The 18,747-nt window shown below is 45.5% G+C and overlaps 1 protein-coding gene across 1 annotated transcript in view; it reads left to right on the top strand.

Moving 5' to 3' along the window:
* Positions 1–1,867: 1,867 nt before the first annotated feature.
* htra1b (HtrA serine peptidase 1b) overlaps positions 1,868–18,747 on the top strand; it is a 28,772-nt gene continuing 11,892 nt past the window's right edge. The window contains exons 1-3 of the mRNA XM_036530006.1: positions 1,868–2,566; positions 10,695–10,794; positions 13,453–13,657. Of these exons, the coding sequence (XP_036385899.1) occupies positions 2,107–2,566; positions 10,695–10,794; positions 13,453–13,657 (765 nt within the window). The 5' untranslated portion in view covers positions 1,868–2,106. The remainder of the gene's footprint in view (positions 2,567–10,694; positions 10,795–13,452; positions 13,658–18,747) is intronic.

Here is an 18,747-nt window from a genome sequence, read left to right as displayed (position 1 = left end):
ATAGCCTCCAGCCTCGCCATTGTGGTTCCATTTCCTTCACCTTTATGTCACTCTGCTGTGGGCAACACGCGTGTCATCCCTTCCATGTTCTGCTGTGGGGTGTTGTACATGCAGACGCCTCCATCTGCAGCACGCCCCTGTGTTCCTCGCTCATGTTCCACTTGGAGTCAATGGACATTCCATGGCGCTGATGCAGCCGCTCGCTGCACCCACCCACCCATGAGTAATGTCCACATATGCACATGCTGTGCTGCACAGACACCTGCACGCAAACACACGTAAACACACACACTTTGTCCGCTACATACGTACATGCACGCACACACACACACACACACACACACACACAGCTTCTGTTATGTATAGAGACACACACTGTCTCCTCTATACACACAAACACACACTTTGTCTACTACATGCATACACGCATGCATGCATGTACAGTTTCCATTATGCATAAAACACACACACAGTGTCCACCACACACATACACAAACATAAAAAGTGTCTTCTACACACACAAACACACACATCATCCACCATGCTCATGCACAGAAACACACGCGCACACACAGTATCTGCTTCACATACATATAGACACACACACATAAACACAAATACACACAGTGTTCACTACATGTACACACGGACATACACACACACATAAACACACAAAGTGTCCCCTACACACAAACACACACACACACAAACACGCACATCGTCCACCATGCATATGCACAAACACACAGAAACACAGACACACAGTGTCCGCCACGTATACACACAGACACACACACGCAAACATTTTCCCCTGAGAAGCGGGTGCTCTGGCAGGATTACTCACCACAGTTCCTACCCGGGGGCTAACGCTGCAGCAGGGCTTTGGCTAGCATCCTGGACAGCCTGCGGTTTGTGTTTTCTCCTCCTAATGAGCGCTGCGTTGCCTCCCTTCAGAGAGCAGCTCGGGAGGGTCCCTGGCCACCGCCGAGGACATTACCCCACAGTAACATTCCGGACCTCTGGAACTTAGAGCAGAGCTCGAAAAACACGCTATTCAGTTCGTACGCTTTTCAGTATGTGGCTGAAAAGGAGCAACCCTTTCTGATGCTAGTGGTGCATTCACCACCACAGTGATTTGGTTGAAAAATACTGGAACTCCTTTCATGAGGAAGAAAACTACTTATACTGAGTGGTTTTGCTCCTGTTTGGATATGATACATAGCGTGTTGTTTGAACACAATTTCAGTTTCATAGTTAGTGATTATACACAATTAATTATTCAAGAAATATAAGCATTTTTACCAAACAAAATATATCCCCGTTCAAACACACTAAATGTAATTTACAGATAGACAGATAATTTAACCGACTAACTAAAACTTCACGTATACGTAAACGCAATTTTTTATGGCTCAGTATCTTTCAATTGGAAGACGTCTTTAACACTAGAGTTCAGTAGTGTGTTTTCCAGCTGTAGGTAAGAACATTAAGAATACAAACTACTGACACACTAGTGCCAATACTGGCTCTTCTGCTGAAAGTTAACACAGAATGTAACAATTTGCGCTAAGGAATTCCACTTTCTTTATTGGGGACATGCATGACCCATTAACCCACCCAGATGTATCATACGGGCATTCTTTTTTCTTCTTCTTTTATGAAATGTCTTTAGTTCAGTAGTTCAGGTTGCTGAAGGGAGGTGGAGTTTATGAGCCCTCCCCCGCGTCCCAACAAGCTCCTAAAAATTGAACGTCAGTCGATTCCACCAATGGTAGCGCTTGTTTATATTGTTTCTTGAAGTGTTGCGTGCCTGAGCTTTTATAAATCCCTCATCAAGGAATTAACTTAATTACGCGCTCCAAGCAGAGAGTGAGAGAGAGGGCGGACTCTTGCAGTTTAACAAAGCTGGGCATATCAAAAGCGGCTGCTTTATGGACATTAAAATAAATTGTGTAGCCTATTTATTTGGTGAAAAATCAAAACAGTTCTAAACTAACTCTTTAAAAAAGAGTTTTGCACAGGATTTTTTTTACTATTACTGTTCTGCTTGGTTTATGTGTATAGTTTCGCGGGTTACATACGATAGTTTTCACTTCCTATTCAATTATGTTTTGGTCCATTTTATGCGCGGGTTTCCTCCTTGCACCTTTACTAGCGGAGGCTAGAATCTCCAAACGCTATGTCATCGGCTGCCCAGACCGCTGCGACAAGTCGCTGTGCCCCCCGATCCCCGCCGACTGCTTGGCCGGTGACATCCTCGACCAGTGCGACTGCTGTCCGATCTGCGCCTCCGGAGAGGGCGAGATCTGCGGCGGCACGGGGAGAGTAGGCGACCCGGAGTGCGGGGAGGGGTTGGAGTGCTCGGTGACGGACGGAGTCGGCTTCACCGCCACGGTCAGAAAGCGGGGCAGGACCGGCGTGTGCGTGTGCAAAAGTTCTGAGCCAGTGTGCGGCAGCGACGGCGTCTCCTACCGAAACATCTGCGAACTGAAAAGAGTTAGTAACCGGGCGCAAAAACTACAGCAGCCACCTGTCATCTTTATTCAAAGAGGAGCCTGCGGCCAAGGTAAGTCAATAAATACCCCCGCCTTTTGTAGTTTAAAATGATGCGATTGCTTAACGGTTCGGGCATTAAGGGATAACGGTTACCATTGTATTTACTCAAAATGTATCTATCTCGAATCTCAGAATGTACTGTAATAACTAGATTTTACCACTTTTCCCAGTGTTAGAAGCTTAATGTGTAGATCTCACGTAATCGAGTGCAGCCGGCTGCACCAAGAAGAGACGATCGTGTCAACATTGATTTGGCGTTTTCCAGATCACGTTGTTAGTTGTCCGTTCATGTATGACAATCTTCCGTGTCCATAACCCTACGCCATCGCACAGGCTGTTAATGTGTTCATCGTTACGTAGACCATGACATGCCTAGTTTTCCGTGCCGAGGTATTTGACAAAATTAAACACGCTTTTCAACTTTTCAGCGCTGTTTCTTTCAGTCGAAACGAATTGCACAAGCACTTTGAGCATTTTGAGCATTATAGCCTTTTTGAAGAAGTAGCCATACTGAAGGTCGCAGAAACTATAAAGAATCTATTTATCTATAGCCTACAGGTGCAGTGCAATGTGTGGGTTATACATTCTGTATTTTACTGCTGTTCCTCCCGGAGGTGATATGGTTCTAATTAGAGCAGGTGTCAAAGTGTGTCACCAGCGCAGGGGCGAGGTCCGCACCCAGCTGGTCAGCTGTTGACGGAGCCAGGTGGGGGTAAACAGAGCACTCCTCTCGCAGCCAGGGAGGTGTCCCGGGACCTGCCCTCGAGAGAGGTGTGAGACCACACAGAACCAAAAACACTCCATCCGAGCTCTGTGCTCGTTAACCAAAATACCGGGGGAACACAAAGCATTCCTGATTACAGCTGATTAAAGCAATAATGCTGTTTTGGGAACCAGGCCAGGGGATCCTTTTGCTTTCGGGATCAGGGTCAGACAGTTTAAATGGGTTTGCAAAAGGTGGCACAGCATAATCTTTGAGGTGGGTATCAGTTACAGACCACAGAGCTGACCGAGCAAGTCTGACAATGTTTGCAAAATATTTTTTAATGTAATTATTTCTTGCTTGTTCTGGATCACTGTGGCAGAATAATTTGTTGCAGGGTCATTTTTTTTAAAGAATGATCTTCTTTGGAAGTTAAAGTGCTGGTAAATTCTTATCACAAGTTATTGCTGTGATCTATCATCAGAAAAATATATTTTGTTGCGCCATAATAGTCGTGACTTGGATCACACTGAACTAGGCAAATATTCTCTGTGGTTCTACCAAGCTGTGTCATATCAGTGAAAAGTTATCTTCATTTTTTTCCCCTCTGTATCCGTCCTAATACCATTTGGTAATTGCAGCGTTCCAGATGTGCTTCCAGAAAACGCGTTGCTTCATCTTGAATCTGTTATTTTTCTTACTGTTTGTCTCTTTTGCTGCAATATTTATGAGTTTTCTTTCAGCTTAGAGATAAATCGCAGTCCACTTCTGCCAATGTTTTAAGTTGGGCTGGCAGCGAAGTCACTGTAAACAGCAGTCCCAGGCACCTCAAATGGTCTAGTGCGGTGCGCTTCTAAGCTGGTTGGAATTCTTTTTTTTTTCCTTGGCTGCTATTTTTTATTATTTTAGTGGGGTTAGAGCCTGCAGAAATGGGGCACTTATGCTGTGTAAACAGACGTCCGCCTGTGATGTTTGGCTGTGGGGAGCGAGTGATGAAAGAGCCCCTCCCCCATGCCGGCAGCAGCGCGTCCGATCAAGCTCTATGGCCGGCGGAGCACCCTCACTCCCCAAACGCCGGGCAGGTTTGAGTCCAACTCTGCGGAACGTTGGCTCTCTGTGTCAGTCAGGGCCAGGAAGAACGCAGGGTGGAGAGAATCACAGCTTCAGCACAGCTCCTCTCCGTGTCGGTCAGGGCCAGGAAGAACGCAGGGTGGAGAGAATCACAGCTTCAGCACAGCTCCTCTCCGTGTCGGTCAGGGCCAGGAAGAACGCAGGGTGGAGAGAATCACAGCTTCAGCACAGCTCCTCTCCGTGTCGGTCAGGGCCAGGAAGAACGCAGGGTGGAGAGAATCACAGCTTCAGCACAGCTCCTCTCTTTGTCGGTCAAGGCTAGTTAGAGCATGGGGCAGGTGAATAAACAACTTCAGCACAGCTTCTCTCTCTACGTCTGTCAGGCCCAGGAAGAGAACTGGTTGAAGAGAATGACAGCTTCAGCACAGCTTCAGCACAGCTTCTCTCTCGTCGTCAGTCAGAGCTTGTAACAGTGCAGGGCACAGACAGTCGCAGCTTCAGCACAGCTTGGTGCACTGTAGTGCTAGCTGGTGCAGCGTCTCTGGCCCTTTTAGAGAGAGAAAAGGATTACCTTACCTTTGTGAGTGTATTGTACCTCATCCTTCTGAAATAGCCCATTTAGGCAGGACAGACCTTTGCTACATTGCTACGTCTCCAGCACACCGAGCCAAGGGAATTTTCTGGAACATCTCAACTCAGCACTGTTACAGGAGTTTTCATTCGGTGTGATGTCACTTGCATCTGGTTTCTAGACCAGTTCATTATATAACTTATTCAAACTGGCTCCAGATCTAGGTCAAAGTCTGCAGTCATTGAAACATATTTGTCTAACCCATTTTATCGTGAAATTACATGCACTGTATGTACATGATGGAGAGAGGTTGCAGAGTCAACAAAACTATGTCAGAACCCACTGCAGCTGCCAGCACAAAGGCACTGATTAATGGAAAAATTACATCATAAAATTCCAGTTATAAGTTGAGCTGTAAAAAAAACACTTGACCCAAAAACGGAATCTTGACTCAAAAAATATCCATTTCACCATGAAAGGAATATTTTCAAGGCTTTGTAAACGCTGATTCTGGTATTTATTTTTTTTTCTTTAACTAAACAATTCTCTATGAAAATCTTTTTTTTTTCTCTGCGTCTTTTTATGGAATCCCTCAGAGTTTTTCTGTGGAGCAACTGAGGACAAAAGCTAGCAGAAGAATTTTCCATCTATGGCTCGGAGGCAATAGTGTCCTGTTTTTGAAAGGGGGGGGGGGGGAAGAGACGAAGAGCCTCTCTCATGATTTTAATTATTTTTTGCTGATGTTGCATACAGTTTTCGAGCAAAGTCTGTGTGCATGATGTGTCATCTGCTGTGGCCTGCTGTGGCCTGCTAACCCACTGTTCACACAAGAACAACTGTATAATCACTCCAACTAAAACACCTTTTGACCTTAGCCTTGAGTGACTCATCTAAGGCATTTTTTTTTCTGTATGAGCTCGGTGCTTGCTAGAACAAAATGAACAAAAAAAGGTAAGAGAATAAAGAAGTAAAATTACCTCTACGCTTGCAGGAACATGTAATGAAAAATTAAGGACAAATCGCAGTGCGGTTATGTTGAGCAGAGGCCTGAGACACTGTTCAGGAGCTTGTTTTAAACGCTCTCTTTAGTTTATAGAGTCTGCACCCCTGAGCGAGCGTTGAAAGAGCTCCCAGCTCGATAAACATTAGTTCAGCGGTGAGCCGGTATCCGGAGCCTCGGCCAAGGCACACTCAGGTCTGCTCCAATGCGGCTGCTGAGACAGCAAGGGGTGGGGGGGGCTTGGAGTGGGGGTGTGGGGGGATGCAGCCTGCAATCCAATCCACCCCTCCGCACCCTCTCCTCCCCCCACCACAAGAGAGGAGGAAGGCCAGCTTCCGCATGGAAAAACTCATAAAGTACCAGTGTCAACAGTGCCCTGTTGGAACAAGGGTTGGGGGGGGGGAGCAAGCTCTCTTCCGAGCAGGCAGGTCACATGACCGGCGGAGGAAGGGAAAGGCTGAGGGAGGGCGAGTGTGTGTGTGTGTGCCAGTCACCTGATGGGGGACATTCCCAGAACAGGGTGAGCCGGTGTAGAGGCACAAGGGCTTCCAATAGGTCTTTCCAAGGAGCAAGTAGACCTGCCTGTGTTCCAGAGAAGTCTTAAATCATGATGATTCTGCAGTCAGCTCCCAGTTTTATGACATTTCTCCTGTCTTGAGGATGGATTTAATTTGACTGAAATCCAAAGTTTAGATCCACACAGTTCCGGTGCATGCAGGCCATTAGGGGAATGAACAGTGCTCCACCCGGCAGGAGATTAACAACGGCTCGAAAGGTTTTCTGCCAGAAAACACAGAATCAAAGAAAAAAATGCCCTTTTCTGCTGCGTCATTTGGCTAGCATTTGTTCTTGCTCTTCATCACCGTGGGGAAAAAGGAGTTCGTAAAATGAAGTTTCAGCTCCATGCACTCCTGACTGGTGGTCCACTCCACACCTCCCTAGGAGCTGCTGTTGAAGAAGGTGAGACTCAGAGAGGAACACGATCTCTCAGGAGCAAAGCCGGGGTGTGGGAGTGGGAGGGGTAGCTGGTAGGCACTGGGAGCAATGAGAAACTTTCTAGAAGGCAAGAATAGACAGGCCATGCCACACAATTTGGAGGAAATCCGGCCAGGAAATACAGTTATGAGATGAATGAGAGTAAGACAGTTATTTTCCTTTCAGATTTGCATTTTTTCACCCCCAAAAGAACATCTTTTCTGGGAACCAATCAACGGAAACCTCCTTAAAGACATGACCATGTCTGCGGGCACCCAGTCTCAGCTGTGGCCCACTTAGGGGCTGCCAGGGGGGAGGAAGAGCTGTCATGACAAGGGCTTGCAGTCGGCTGTGTCCAGCCTCCGCAAACATGCAATAAAGTTTCAAATTGGGAAGAAATTACAGCTTCGCTGTGGAAGACTGAGGAACGGGGCCGAGCCGAGCGGACTGTATTCACCGGGGAGTGGCGCGTCAGGCTACGCAGATTGACAGGCACATGACAGGGGATGTGAGGAAGACAAGGGCTGGTGGTGGCAAAGGCAGAGCCAGCGTTTGCTGCTTTTAGGGGATCTGTTCCTCTTTTCCTCCCCCATGCAGCGGGCCCCCAACCCCCCCTCAAGCTCTCAAGCTAAGAGTCTATCCTGCCTAAAAGGCACTGATCCAGATCCCATAGCATCTGTTGTTTCATACCATCTATTATTCAGTCTTGTCACATTGTGTTTGTAAATACATTATATTACGTTCTTGTCATGTAGCAGTCACTCTCATCCAGAGCAACATACATGGGTTACAGGTTTTTTGTGACTTTATCCATTCAGACAGCTGGATAGGCAATGTTCCTTGCCTGAGGGTACAGCAGCAGTGCTTCAATGGGGAATCGAACCAGCAACCTTTCAGTTGTGAGCCCTGCTCCTTACCGCTGCGCTACACTGCCGCCCCATGATTACATTCAAAACATTTAGTGGAACTATACGCAGGGTGCATTTGGACTGGCAGGGAATCTATGCGTTAGGTGACGGCAAGATCTCCTTCCACTCTGAGGCAGTCTTCAGCATGTGTGTAATTACCATCAATGAAAGGCCTCCTCTCCCAAAGCCCCTTTTGATCTTCCCCCTTTTTTCCTGCAGTTTTTCAAGGTATTTCGGTGTGGTGTTCTTTTGAAGAAGTTTTTCTTCTTGCTTGCAGCTTGAGTGGGCAGATGTTTTTGTATTTGTCTGGAGGTTGCCTGAATTCCTCCTGTCTCTGACCGCATTTTGTCCCACCACAGATGGAATTATTATTACATAAAAAAGTGACTCGTCACAGTCGAGGGTTTGGAGGAATATTGGCCCCCAGTACCTGCTGTGCTGTGGCCCAACCGTGTCTGGTCTTTATTTTTTTAAGTCAGCAAAAAATGCCTAATTCCAAACAGATATTAAATACAAAAATGAAAGCATGCATATCCAGTGTGCAGATGTTTTGGTCAAAGCCTGCTGCCTTTGCACTCTACAGTTTTGCCCGGGAAGTGGATAAACCAATAGGGCAGAGTCAAGAGGACACACTAATCATTAGTTCTCTCAATGAATGGGAACAGAGGATTTGATTGGACTGTCTTACTTTTTGTGCTATCATGACAACAAACTGCAGGCTATGTACAGTAGTGTTCAAATGCAAGAAAAGCAAAGTCACAATCAGAGTAGTCAGTGGGCCCCTAAAGTTACAGTTGAGAAACACTGAATAATGCATCAAAATAACAGCAGGTCATCTCCCTTGCATCCTGTGTTTAGCATCCATTAAATGTCTGTTGCACACTAAGAGGTAATTATCCCTCAATGCATTGTAAGAATGTAGTCAGTGACTGTTAGTGGTGCCTACTCTTGGTTCACTGGAGATCAGACTGGAGATCAGTCTCTGAACCAGCAGCTGAAGGACACTTAGACACAACATCTCATTGTATCAGTGGCTCTGATTAAGCAATTAACACCTGCATTGGAAGATCTGAAATGCAGTGACTGCCATTGGACAACACTGCCTTTTTTTGTACCAGTTGCTGAATGTTCTTCCCCATTGTTATCAATATGTTTGACCCACTGACCAGACAACCTTCAGTTTTTTATTTTTTGAAGCTAGCAACACATCTCCACGCAAAACAGATTAATTTTGTGTCGAACATTAACACAATAAGTTACCAGCAGGGGTGATAAAGTCCAACCCGGCAGGTCCCCATAGCTGTGGTCTAGTTTTAGGCTGTGAGTTGGCTCTGCTGTGAGAAAGGAGTAGAGATTGGATGGGCCCATCTGTGGCCCATTATAGTCGGTTAACTGATAACAGGAAAGCTTCACCATTTCCAGCGCCGTACATTAGAACGGGCCTTGCTCATTTTTCACTGCATGCTACATGAGACGAATAAAAAAGCACACAATTATGGTATTTTTATTTTAGGAAGGGGTCGGGAAGGTGCTGTTTATCTCAGCCATCCTTCACCGAATCAGTATTCTGGGGAGCTCTCCCGCTCCAGAGGCAGGATGGAATGACGAATCGCTCTGAGGGAAAAGGCATAATTGCAGATGTTTTCTGCGCACAGCTGTTGCAAAACCCAAGGTTGCGTAAGGTGAAAAAAAAGTGTTACATAGTGAAGGTAATAAAATGGTTCGATTCAGTCATTTCCTGGGGTTTCATAACCTGAATTTAGAGACCTTTCTGCTTTCTTGGCCTGGGCTTGGAGTACTCATTTTAAACACACTCACATTTTCAATTTTACAAAGGAGGTCTCATTACATTACATTATTGGCATTTAGCTGACACGCTTATCCAGAGCGACTTTTTACACGTTTCCCATTTATATAGCTGGATGTTTACTGAGACCCAAGGGTACAACAGCAGTGCCCCAGCAGGGAATTGAACTGGCAACCTTTCGATTATGAGTCCTGCTCCTTGCCTCTATGTTACACTGTCGCCCCATGACAGTAAATGACATCCAGTTGCTGGGTTAACGGATTTTTAACAACCGTGGGTGCACCGCATATGCCACAGGCAGCTGTCTTGAAGAGGCAGTGAACAGAAAATGAGCAGCAAAACAGCTCCCGCGGAGCAGTTGCTGTTGTGTTGATGTCTGAAGGAATGCAAGCATTGTTGCTGCAGATTGAATCGATGCGTTATTAAGGGTGGAATTCTCCTCGTGGTGTTCCGCACTGAGCTGAACTGAGCTGCAGCATTTTTTAAATGAAAGCTCAACATTCCACAGTTTGTCTCCCAAAGGGATCTTCAGAGGACAAACACAGACAGAGAGACTTGCCTGCAGACATATGGCCTGTCTGAAGTTACTCGCAGTCTATGATATACCTGTCGAAAACAAAACCACAGCTGTCATACTTCACAATCCTTACTGAACCTGAGAATCATTTCTGTTTATTTATTTCTTTTTTTCCTGTACAAAAATGTCTTCATGAACACACATTTGGAAAGTACAAAGGTTTTTTGAGGCTTCTGTTACACGTCTTCACAAAGACATTGTTAAAGCACAATAGAATTCCTTTATATTACATAATTGTCATTTAGCAGGCACTCTTCCAGAGCAACTTACATAGGTTACAGTTTTTACATGTTATGCATTTATACACCTAGATATTTACTGGGGCAGTTCTGGGTTAAATAACTTGCCCAAGGGTACAGAAGCAGTGCCCCAGTAGAGAATCAAACCATCAACCTTTCGGTTAGAAGCCCTGCTCCTTACCACTATGCTATACGCCCCCCCCTTTATGCTTTCATGTGTCGGATTATCCTCTTTTGTTCCCTTGATTCGACAGAACTTAGATTCATTTTGTCCATCTTGATTGCAGGCCAAGACAATCCAGACAGCCTACGTCACAGATACAACTTCATCGCCGATGTGGTGGAGAAGATCGCCCCCGCCGTGGTTCATATTGAACTGTACCGCAAGTAAGGCCCTCTCCTCCCCTTATGCCTCTCCCACAGAGATTTAGCTGACATCGTAGCTGAAGAATATATCCTGGCTACAATGGTCAGTGGTCATAATGATCAGTTCAGAAGGCTGATTCCCACTGTGGACCAGTAATGTGATGATGAGGCTTCATGAACCATTAAGGTGGGTGGACCTATTACATGTACCACTGATTTAAATGAATTGATGTTTGTTTTTTTCCTATGGAGAGTACCTCATGAAGCCTCATGAAGCTTCAGTCTCCCATAACTGCAGTGAACTTTGACCAGTAGTCCAACATACACTTCTCAAGGTCCTAGTTTCTCCATTAACCACCACCACACACAGGCATAGGCATTCACTTTCTCTTTGTGAAAACATGATAGCCACTTCCTGCCATACTCTCCTTGTGGTCAGAAGGTTTCAGCCTTGAGCCGCTCAGTGATGTCATGAAACAGCTGGTTTGGCTTGACTCTTTGTAAATAACCCCATGTGAGGTCTGACCCAGCAGTCCTTAATTTCAATCAATGGAAAAAAACAGGAAAGTCTCTTTAATGTGGTCTATTTAATCATTTTTTCACAGCTAGTAATCTGTTAGTAGTACGTTGATGTCATGACAGTCTTCCAGCGGTGAAAGTTAGCACACATGCGTGCACACTGCAAAATAATGACGTTTTTTTTTTAAATGAATTTCACTTCGATAAACTGTATGTGTATGTCAACGTTTCGGACCAAGATTTTCTCAATTTGCAGTTATGGTGATAATTTTCATTGCTCAGTCGTCGAATATAAATTTTATTACTAAAATAAATGATTCTTTGTTGCATAGATCATGAATTTTGAAGATTTACAGGCCCATGAGAGGTGTAAGATATCACCAGGTGCCTCTGGGAAAACTGCACACCAGAGATAGTGAGTTAGGACTCCATTATCCGAAGTGTGTTGGTCTCTATGGTGCATCATGGAAGTTTGTGGGAGGTTAATGTCAGAGGAGTGTGCATTTTGGTCCCTGGGCCAGAATTCCTCGCGCAGCTGCGCGCGCAGCAGTCTGGAGATAATCTAAGCCGTTTATTAAAACGGATCCTGTTGTGACTACAAGGAACAACAAAACCGGCCTCCCCCTTTCCTGGGACGTCTTTGGGTCTCTTCTTGCACGACCTTACAGAAAAGGAGTACCCTGACGGGAGTACGGTATGTGCTGTCATCCAACCCCATACTCCGCGTTCACCTCTCACAAGGCCGTGAACAGGGCTCCCAGGGTTCTTGAAAAAATTCCTCAAAAAAAAAAAACATGCTTGTTGCTGCACATGCTCATTGATCGTTATTATCTTTCTACAGGTATTTTGATAAAGTTGAAATCCTAAAACGCAAACCAGAAGCTATATATATATATGCATTGAGGGGTAGTGCTTATGGTACTGTTTACCTGCTAGTTTGTACCTTGTCTGGCCAACCATTAAAACCTGGTCATGCAGCGCTTCTAATATTGTTGACTCCGGATGGTTTTTCACTTGTGTTGTACTCTACCTCACTTGTAAGTCGCTTTGGATAAAACTGTCTGCCAAATTAATAAATGTAGATGTACTGTTGGGGCACTCATTTGAATTAGCTTCCTCTCTTTCTGCATGTGGAAACGAAACTAGTATGTCCTCAGTTTGGGATCAGAGTAGTCCCAATAGCATGTTGGGCAAACAAGGAAGGGCAGGCGTCAATAGCCATTTTGGAGAGTGAGACACAGAGTGGGAACCGGGGACAGTTTATGAATGTACATTTGTAATGAGATTAAAGAGGCTGCTCAGCCAAATTACTTAGGAGAGAACACCCATTGGTTATGCTTGACTAAATGAAATCCAACACAAACAAGTTACTTTCTGGATCTAATTTACAAACTTGCTCGGGGAGCCTGAGGAGAGGAAGTAAATCAAAGTGACATCATTCCTGATGAATTGCACTTAAGCACCGCCATCTACATGTTAAATGAAGCAACGATATCTAATACCCCTTAAGATAAATGTTGTTTCCATTACCTCACTCTATTTATAAGCGTATAAATTTGGAGCTCATCTCAATCCAGTTTCTGTCTACCTGAAACCCGCCTTCACTCCCAGTTAATTTGAAACAGCCTCGTTTAATTTGAGATAAACTGGTGGGACTTTGTACAGTGATTAATGGCACAGAAGTTTTGGTACATGCAGTTTTTGCTTCCAAAGAGGCATGGGCGTGTTGAAAGAGGATGTTTTGAACCTGGGGTTGGGTGTATGCGGTTGTGATTTCGACCACATTAGAGGACTCGACATTTTTGCAGTGTGTGCTTTGGTAGGTGAGATGTGGTTTATGATGTGGTTCTTTTGGCTTTGTATTTTATGTATGGAAACCTTGATAAGAGTAACAGAGTAGTGTTTCCCAGCTGTCTCCATTGCTCTTGTTGTTTCTTCATGTTCTCTCTCTCACATATAGGCCTCTGTTGAATGTGTCTCTCATTTCTGACTCTTATTTCTGTCTCCTGCTCTCCCATCTCTTCATTCTCTGTCTCTTATTTCTCTTTAATTTTTGTGTCTTTGCTCATTTCTGTCCCTCATCTTCGACTCTCATTTATGTCTCATTTATCTCTCGTTTCTGTCTCCTGCTCTCTCTCTCCTGTTCATCCGGCTCACCAGGATGGTGTTTTCTAAGAGGGAGGTGGCGGTGGCCAGCGGGTCGGGCTTCGTGGTGTCAGAGGACGGCCTGATCGTGACCAACGCCCACGTGGTGGCCAACAAGCACCGGGTGAAGGTGGAGCTCAAAAGCGGCGCCTCCTTCGACGCCAAGATCAAGGACGTGGACGAGAAGGCCGACATCGCCCTCATCAAGATCGACGCCCCGGTAAGACACCTCTCCCCTCCCTCCCCCTAGAGTGCGCCCCCCCCAGCCGGTCATGTGGCCAAGCCGGCCCATGAGAGCGATGTGAAAGAGAGGGACAGACGCAGAGAGCGTAAACCAAACGAACAGCTGTTCCTGGTAGCTCATCGTTTAATGTTCCGGCGCAGAAGGCTGCTGTTTATCCACAGCGGCGAAATCACTGTGGGAAAGTGGGTTCAAAGGCCCACCGTTCCCTGGGAAGCTCTAAATTCGATTTGCTGGGATTGTTGATTTAAGTTGCCCTCGTTGCAGTAGGAGAGCCTTTGTTGATGCAAATGAATCACGAAATCACGCAAGGCGATTTTGATTACAGCGCTACGAGCGCAGAATGTAGGGCGCGCAATGGGTTAACTTTCTTTTCTGCCCAGTCCCTTTTTAAAACGCAAGGGTCAAAACATGCTTTACTTTGGCTGCCTCTCGCAATCCATTACCAGACAAGTAATCGCCCGGGTTGACAGTAAGGGCTGTGTCAGTGTCACGAAGGAAAATATCCCTGGCAACCTGTGTGAACCGGCTCACCGCGCCGTTCCTCTGGGACGGCTGGAAAGTGCGCTTGGCATGCCTTTCTGCCCATGTCCGCACACCCTGGGCATGCAGGGGGAGGGGGGTTGGGGGGGGGTGGGTGGCGGCTGACTGCAAGTAAATGCAGAGAAATGAACCGTCTTGTCGTTTTCCACTGAGCGTTTAGGAGCGTTAGCGTGAAGCACCCTCGCCCAGCGAAACAAGTTAATTTGGGGAAAAAGTGCTTAAAAAGCTGGACACAGACAGAGTTTTGTGCCTCGCGAAAGGCCACTGTCTCTGGTGCTGGCAGGCCACTGTGCCACGTCGCTGAAAATCCTCCCGTCTCTCTTCTCCCGGCCTCTGGTCGACGTTGCGTTGTCACTTGCTGTTAGCAGCTAGCTGTGCTCTCAGAAATAGACACTGCCGCTCTCTGATGCTAGTATTTTCACCTCTGCCTGTGATGTGTCATACCTCCTCTCTCTGGGACAGAGCTAGCGGCGCACAGCATATTAAACTAATACATCTTCTCCTCCCCACGCTGAAGCAGCGTGTGCAAAGCAGCCGCAAAAATATTTGCATTTTAGGAGTATCATAAATCACAGTCGCTTAGCCTTAGCTTTGACACTCGTGAAGCGAGCTAAGCCCTTAGCCTTCGTTTTTGCTGGAAATAAATGCTGACGATGACCACTAATCTGCTAATGGTGACTTATGAACCTAGAAATGGAGGTGCTTTTGTTGATCATAGGATTACCCCTGCCTCAGACTGAAAATATTTCTAGCAGTGGGTGCGGTCTGTATTTAGTTTGGCCCAGACAGATACTTGGTAAATTAACTAAGAGTATTTCAATTATATTCATATTTTTATAGCTGAATCCTGCAAACAGAGGCAACATTTACAGTCACATGATTGCCTGAGGGCGGCTGAACCTGTGTGAACTTGTTTTTGACAAAGATGACTCAACTTACTGGGCACCTAGAGCTGTCCTTTGAAATATTAGCACTGGTGTACCTTTCAGGGATGTTTAACACGCATATATAACTGGAGCCTGACATTAATGCCAAGTATTGTGGGGGGAAAAAAGTCTGTACATGACTGAAAAATTAAATATTATTTTGGAAGATGCCGTACCAAGGACACACCAAGTCATTGGCAATTACAAGGCAGGTTTTTAAATGTTTGATTTGTCCAGAAAAGCACTCATCCTGGATTTTGAGAGGCTATACATGTTATTCAATGGTTATTTATGTGCACATACCATTAGACTATTGTCAGCCACACCTGTTGTTTAGCTGCAAGAACATGGTATTTGCAGCATGCTTATGCCTGCCCTTATACCCTGACAGTCAGAAGTCAGGCCTCTGCCAGCTCTCTGGCTCCATTCAGTGTGAATAGGACCTGTTTTGGTGTTACTGTTTGGCATAGTTACGGCATTGCTTGGCCCTCAGAGTGCGGGCAAACGTGGCTGTGCTGAAACGGAGCTGGCTCTGAGCTTGTGCGGGCTGAGTGCCGCAGAGGTCCCTCGGGTGCTGAAGAGGTGGCCTGAGGACTTTCTGCTCCAAGGTGGATCTTTTGAGGGGAGACCGTTCTTGATTTATTACCTGCTGCTGTGGAGGGAATTCAACGAACACTGATGATAAAAGATCTAGATCTGCGAAGGCACAGACATGTTTGTAAAAAAGTGTCCATGTTATATGAGCCAGGCATGCAAAGTAGTTCCTGCTTCATGCAAATTGGCATGGATTTCTAATCTTTCAAACGGATCAAAATTGTTACGTCTCTGTTACAACACCTGCCAAAATTGAGATGCACAAATGCGTAAATCTGACACAGTTAAGATACGTCATGTAATTTTAAGTATTTGCCACACTGATAACCAGACTGAATTTTGACTGCTCTGGCACTGAGTGTGCTTCAGAATGAAGAATAGTTGAAAAAGGTCAGACTGTCAAATTCAGTTGCAGATGTAGTGGATTAGTATATAACCATAACATGCATACGCTGTCTCTGAACATGGAATGGTAACTTGTCTTCGGTCTTCTCAAAAGCTGTGACAAGCTGTGTATGAAAACATGTCAGCACCAGCATGTGTAGCTCCATTAAAAGCTGATGTCTAGACTCCTCTCGGGATTTGCGAGATGTTTCAGTGCCGCTGAAAGCACACGCTGTAATTACCGCTCACCGCAGAGTGAAGGCATCTCCATTGAAGTGTCACTAAGTTCATTCCTGTGAGGGTGACTCACCGCCGCGTTTCTCTTGTCTTCGGAAAACCGCAGGAACGCAAAGCGGGATCTCGCCACACACTGTACTCCGCACTTGGATTTGTACTCTTCTGTTTAGTGGTTGGTGTGTTTCCTGCGAGCCTGGTGTTCTGTGATTTATTATGGAGCCAATAAGAGCACTGTCTGACCTAATAATCTGCAGCTTGTAGTGTCGTGCTGTGCACCTACGCTCATGTTTGTTTCCTTGAAACATTCTCATACAAATCATTCTTGTCTATGTTGCACATGGGCTTTGTAAAATCATTGATCGGTCTTTTAGCTAGCCCTGCGCTAACTTACTATTTCTGTCGCACTCTTCAAGGATTGATGACTCAAGTGTATAAAAGGTACAAGGGGCAAGACAGATACGCATTTTTTTCCCAAGAAAACGTGTTACACTTAACAGGTACGAAATACATTATCAGTCAGGGCTGTAGCTGCTGTTTTTTGTTGTTAACATACAAATAAACAAGAGTCACCAACTGGAAGGAGAATGTTTTCTGTCTCAAAACATCTGCGTGGCTGTCTTGAGTAAAGGGAGGAGTTCCCTGCAGCAAGCAGGCATAAAAAGGAAAAAAGAGCAGAAGAAATGCTTAATTATGATCTCAAATTATAATACAAAATTTGAAAGGACAGAATTTTCATGTCTGAACAAGAATAAGAGAATAAGAGTCCTCCTTGGTGAGTTTCCTCAGCTTTTCTCACATGCCAAATTTTCGTCACCTGTGACAAGGGAATGGAGGAGTTAGTCCCATCCCAGTGGTGTATCTGCACTGTCAAGCCTGGCCTGTTTTCTATTACCAGCTCTTGGACATGCTGGCCTTGAAAGCAGGTGACCATTTGCTTTATGGAAGAGCAGCCTGAATTTGCATAATTGTGGAGGTGGAAGGAGCGACCCGACCCCATCACGGTAACAGTACCCCCCCCCCGCGGGTGAAGGGGGGCAGGCATGGCTAGTTTCTATGGCGGTATGATGGGCTTGGGCCTGCAGGACCATAGCAGCGCCCTACCCCAGTGGGTACCCTACCACAGCTGCTGACGCGTGGTGCAGTGGCGGCCTCGTTGCCCTTGTTTGAAAGAAAGCCCTCCTCTGTGCCTGCTGGGCCTGCCGAATCCAAACAGGACTGAAGGTAAACAGAGCTGCAGAACCCAGACCCGGCCAAGACACCGCCGGCCCCTGCAGCTCTGCCCCTGCTGCCGCTCGCACTGCCTGATCAGATCCAACAGCTGGTGGCCCTACCTGCAGGCTGAAGTCTGATTTGTTTGGCTGATTGGCATCCAATCAAACATCGCACAAAGAGATAGCTGGCGGCTACCGTCATCACGTATCAAAAGTACCTTTTCTAATTATTTTCAGGTCTCAGGGTTTGGCCATGCTTAAGTGAGGCTTACTGTCCGCCTCTGCAATATACAGTAGGAATTAACAAAAGTAGGTCAGATTTTGTACTCTGCTTCCCAGGGCAATATTTATAAACTGCTTGTCATTCATGAGAAAGTATGAATGAGGTTATTGTGATATCATCAAATCATAACAGTGTATGTTTTTTTTTGTAATCTCTAAATTTTTGGCCCCTCAAGAGAGGTGGGAGTTATTTTTAATGTGGCTTGTTATGTTCCCTAGTGCTCTTTGACTTTTGGTGCTGGGAGAGAACATTGAAGCACGTGTATGAATTCTGGCCGCTGTTCAGTCCGGCCACAATGCACTTTATCCTTCAATTTGAGCAGCTAATTTAAGGAAGGGTTGCTTTTCTTGATACAGAACATTGTGAGCTTGGTTGTCACTGATATGAATAAAAAAGTTTTGTAAGACTGAAATAAACGTCAGACTTTCTTAAAGTTGTCGCTCAATGGTAAAGCATCCCTTAACCTAAATTCTGGTTAGGTTGGAGGGATGCTTGGGCGTTGCAGATGCTCAGGAAGAGGGTATAAATCAATGTAAATGTAACCCAGTTCTGAAAATGATGGATCCCGCAATGAAGGGATCTGTAAGAGTCCATTGTAAAATGGGCTGATGAGCTAAGGAGGGACCCATTTCACTAACGACACCAATGTATGCTTATATTTAAGCCTGTCTTAGCTGACGCTTTGAAACAAGTTAGGACCTCCCCTTAATTTCCTTTTGGGTATGTGCCCATTTTAATGTGTTATAAAGGTCTGCCTCCAACCCTTAAAATGCTCAACGATAAAATTATGTTACATTACATTATTGGAATTTACACTGACTTATGGAAGTTACAGTTTTATCCATTTATATGCCTAGATAGTTACTGAGGTAATTCAGGATTAAATACCTT

This window comes from Megalops cyprinoides, chromosome 1 (assembly GCF_013368585.1).
Source record: "Megalops cyprinoides isolate fMegCyp1 chromosome 1, fMegCyp1.pri, whole genome shotgun sequence".
NCBI classification, from domain to species: Eukaryota; Metazoa; Chordata; class Actinopteri; order Elopiformes; family Megalopidae; genus Megalops; species Megalops cyprinoides.
The sequence above is the reverse complement of the archived record's forward strand: the minus strand, read 5'-3'. Positions and strand labels throughout refer to the sequence as shown.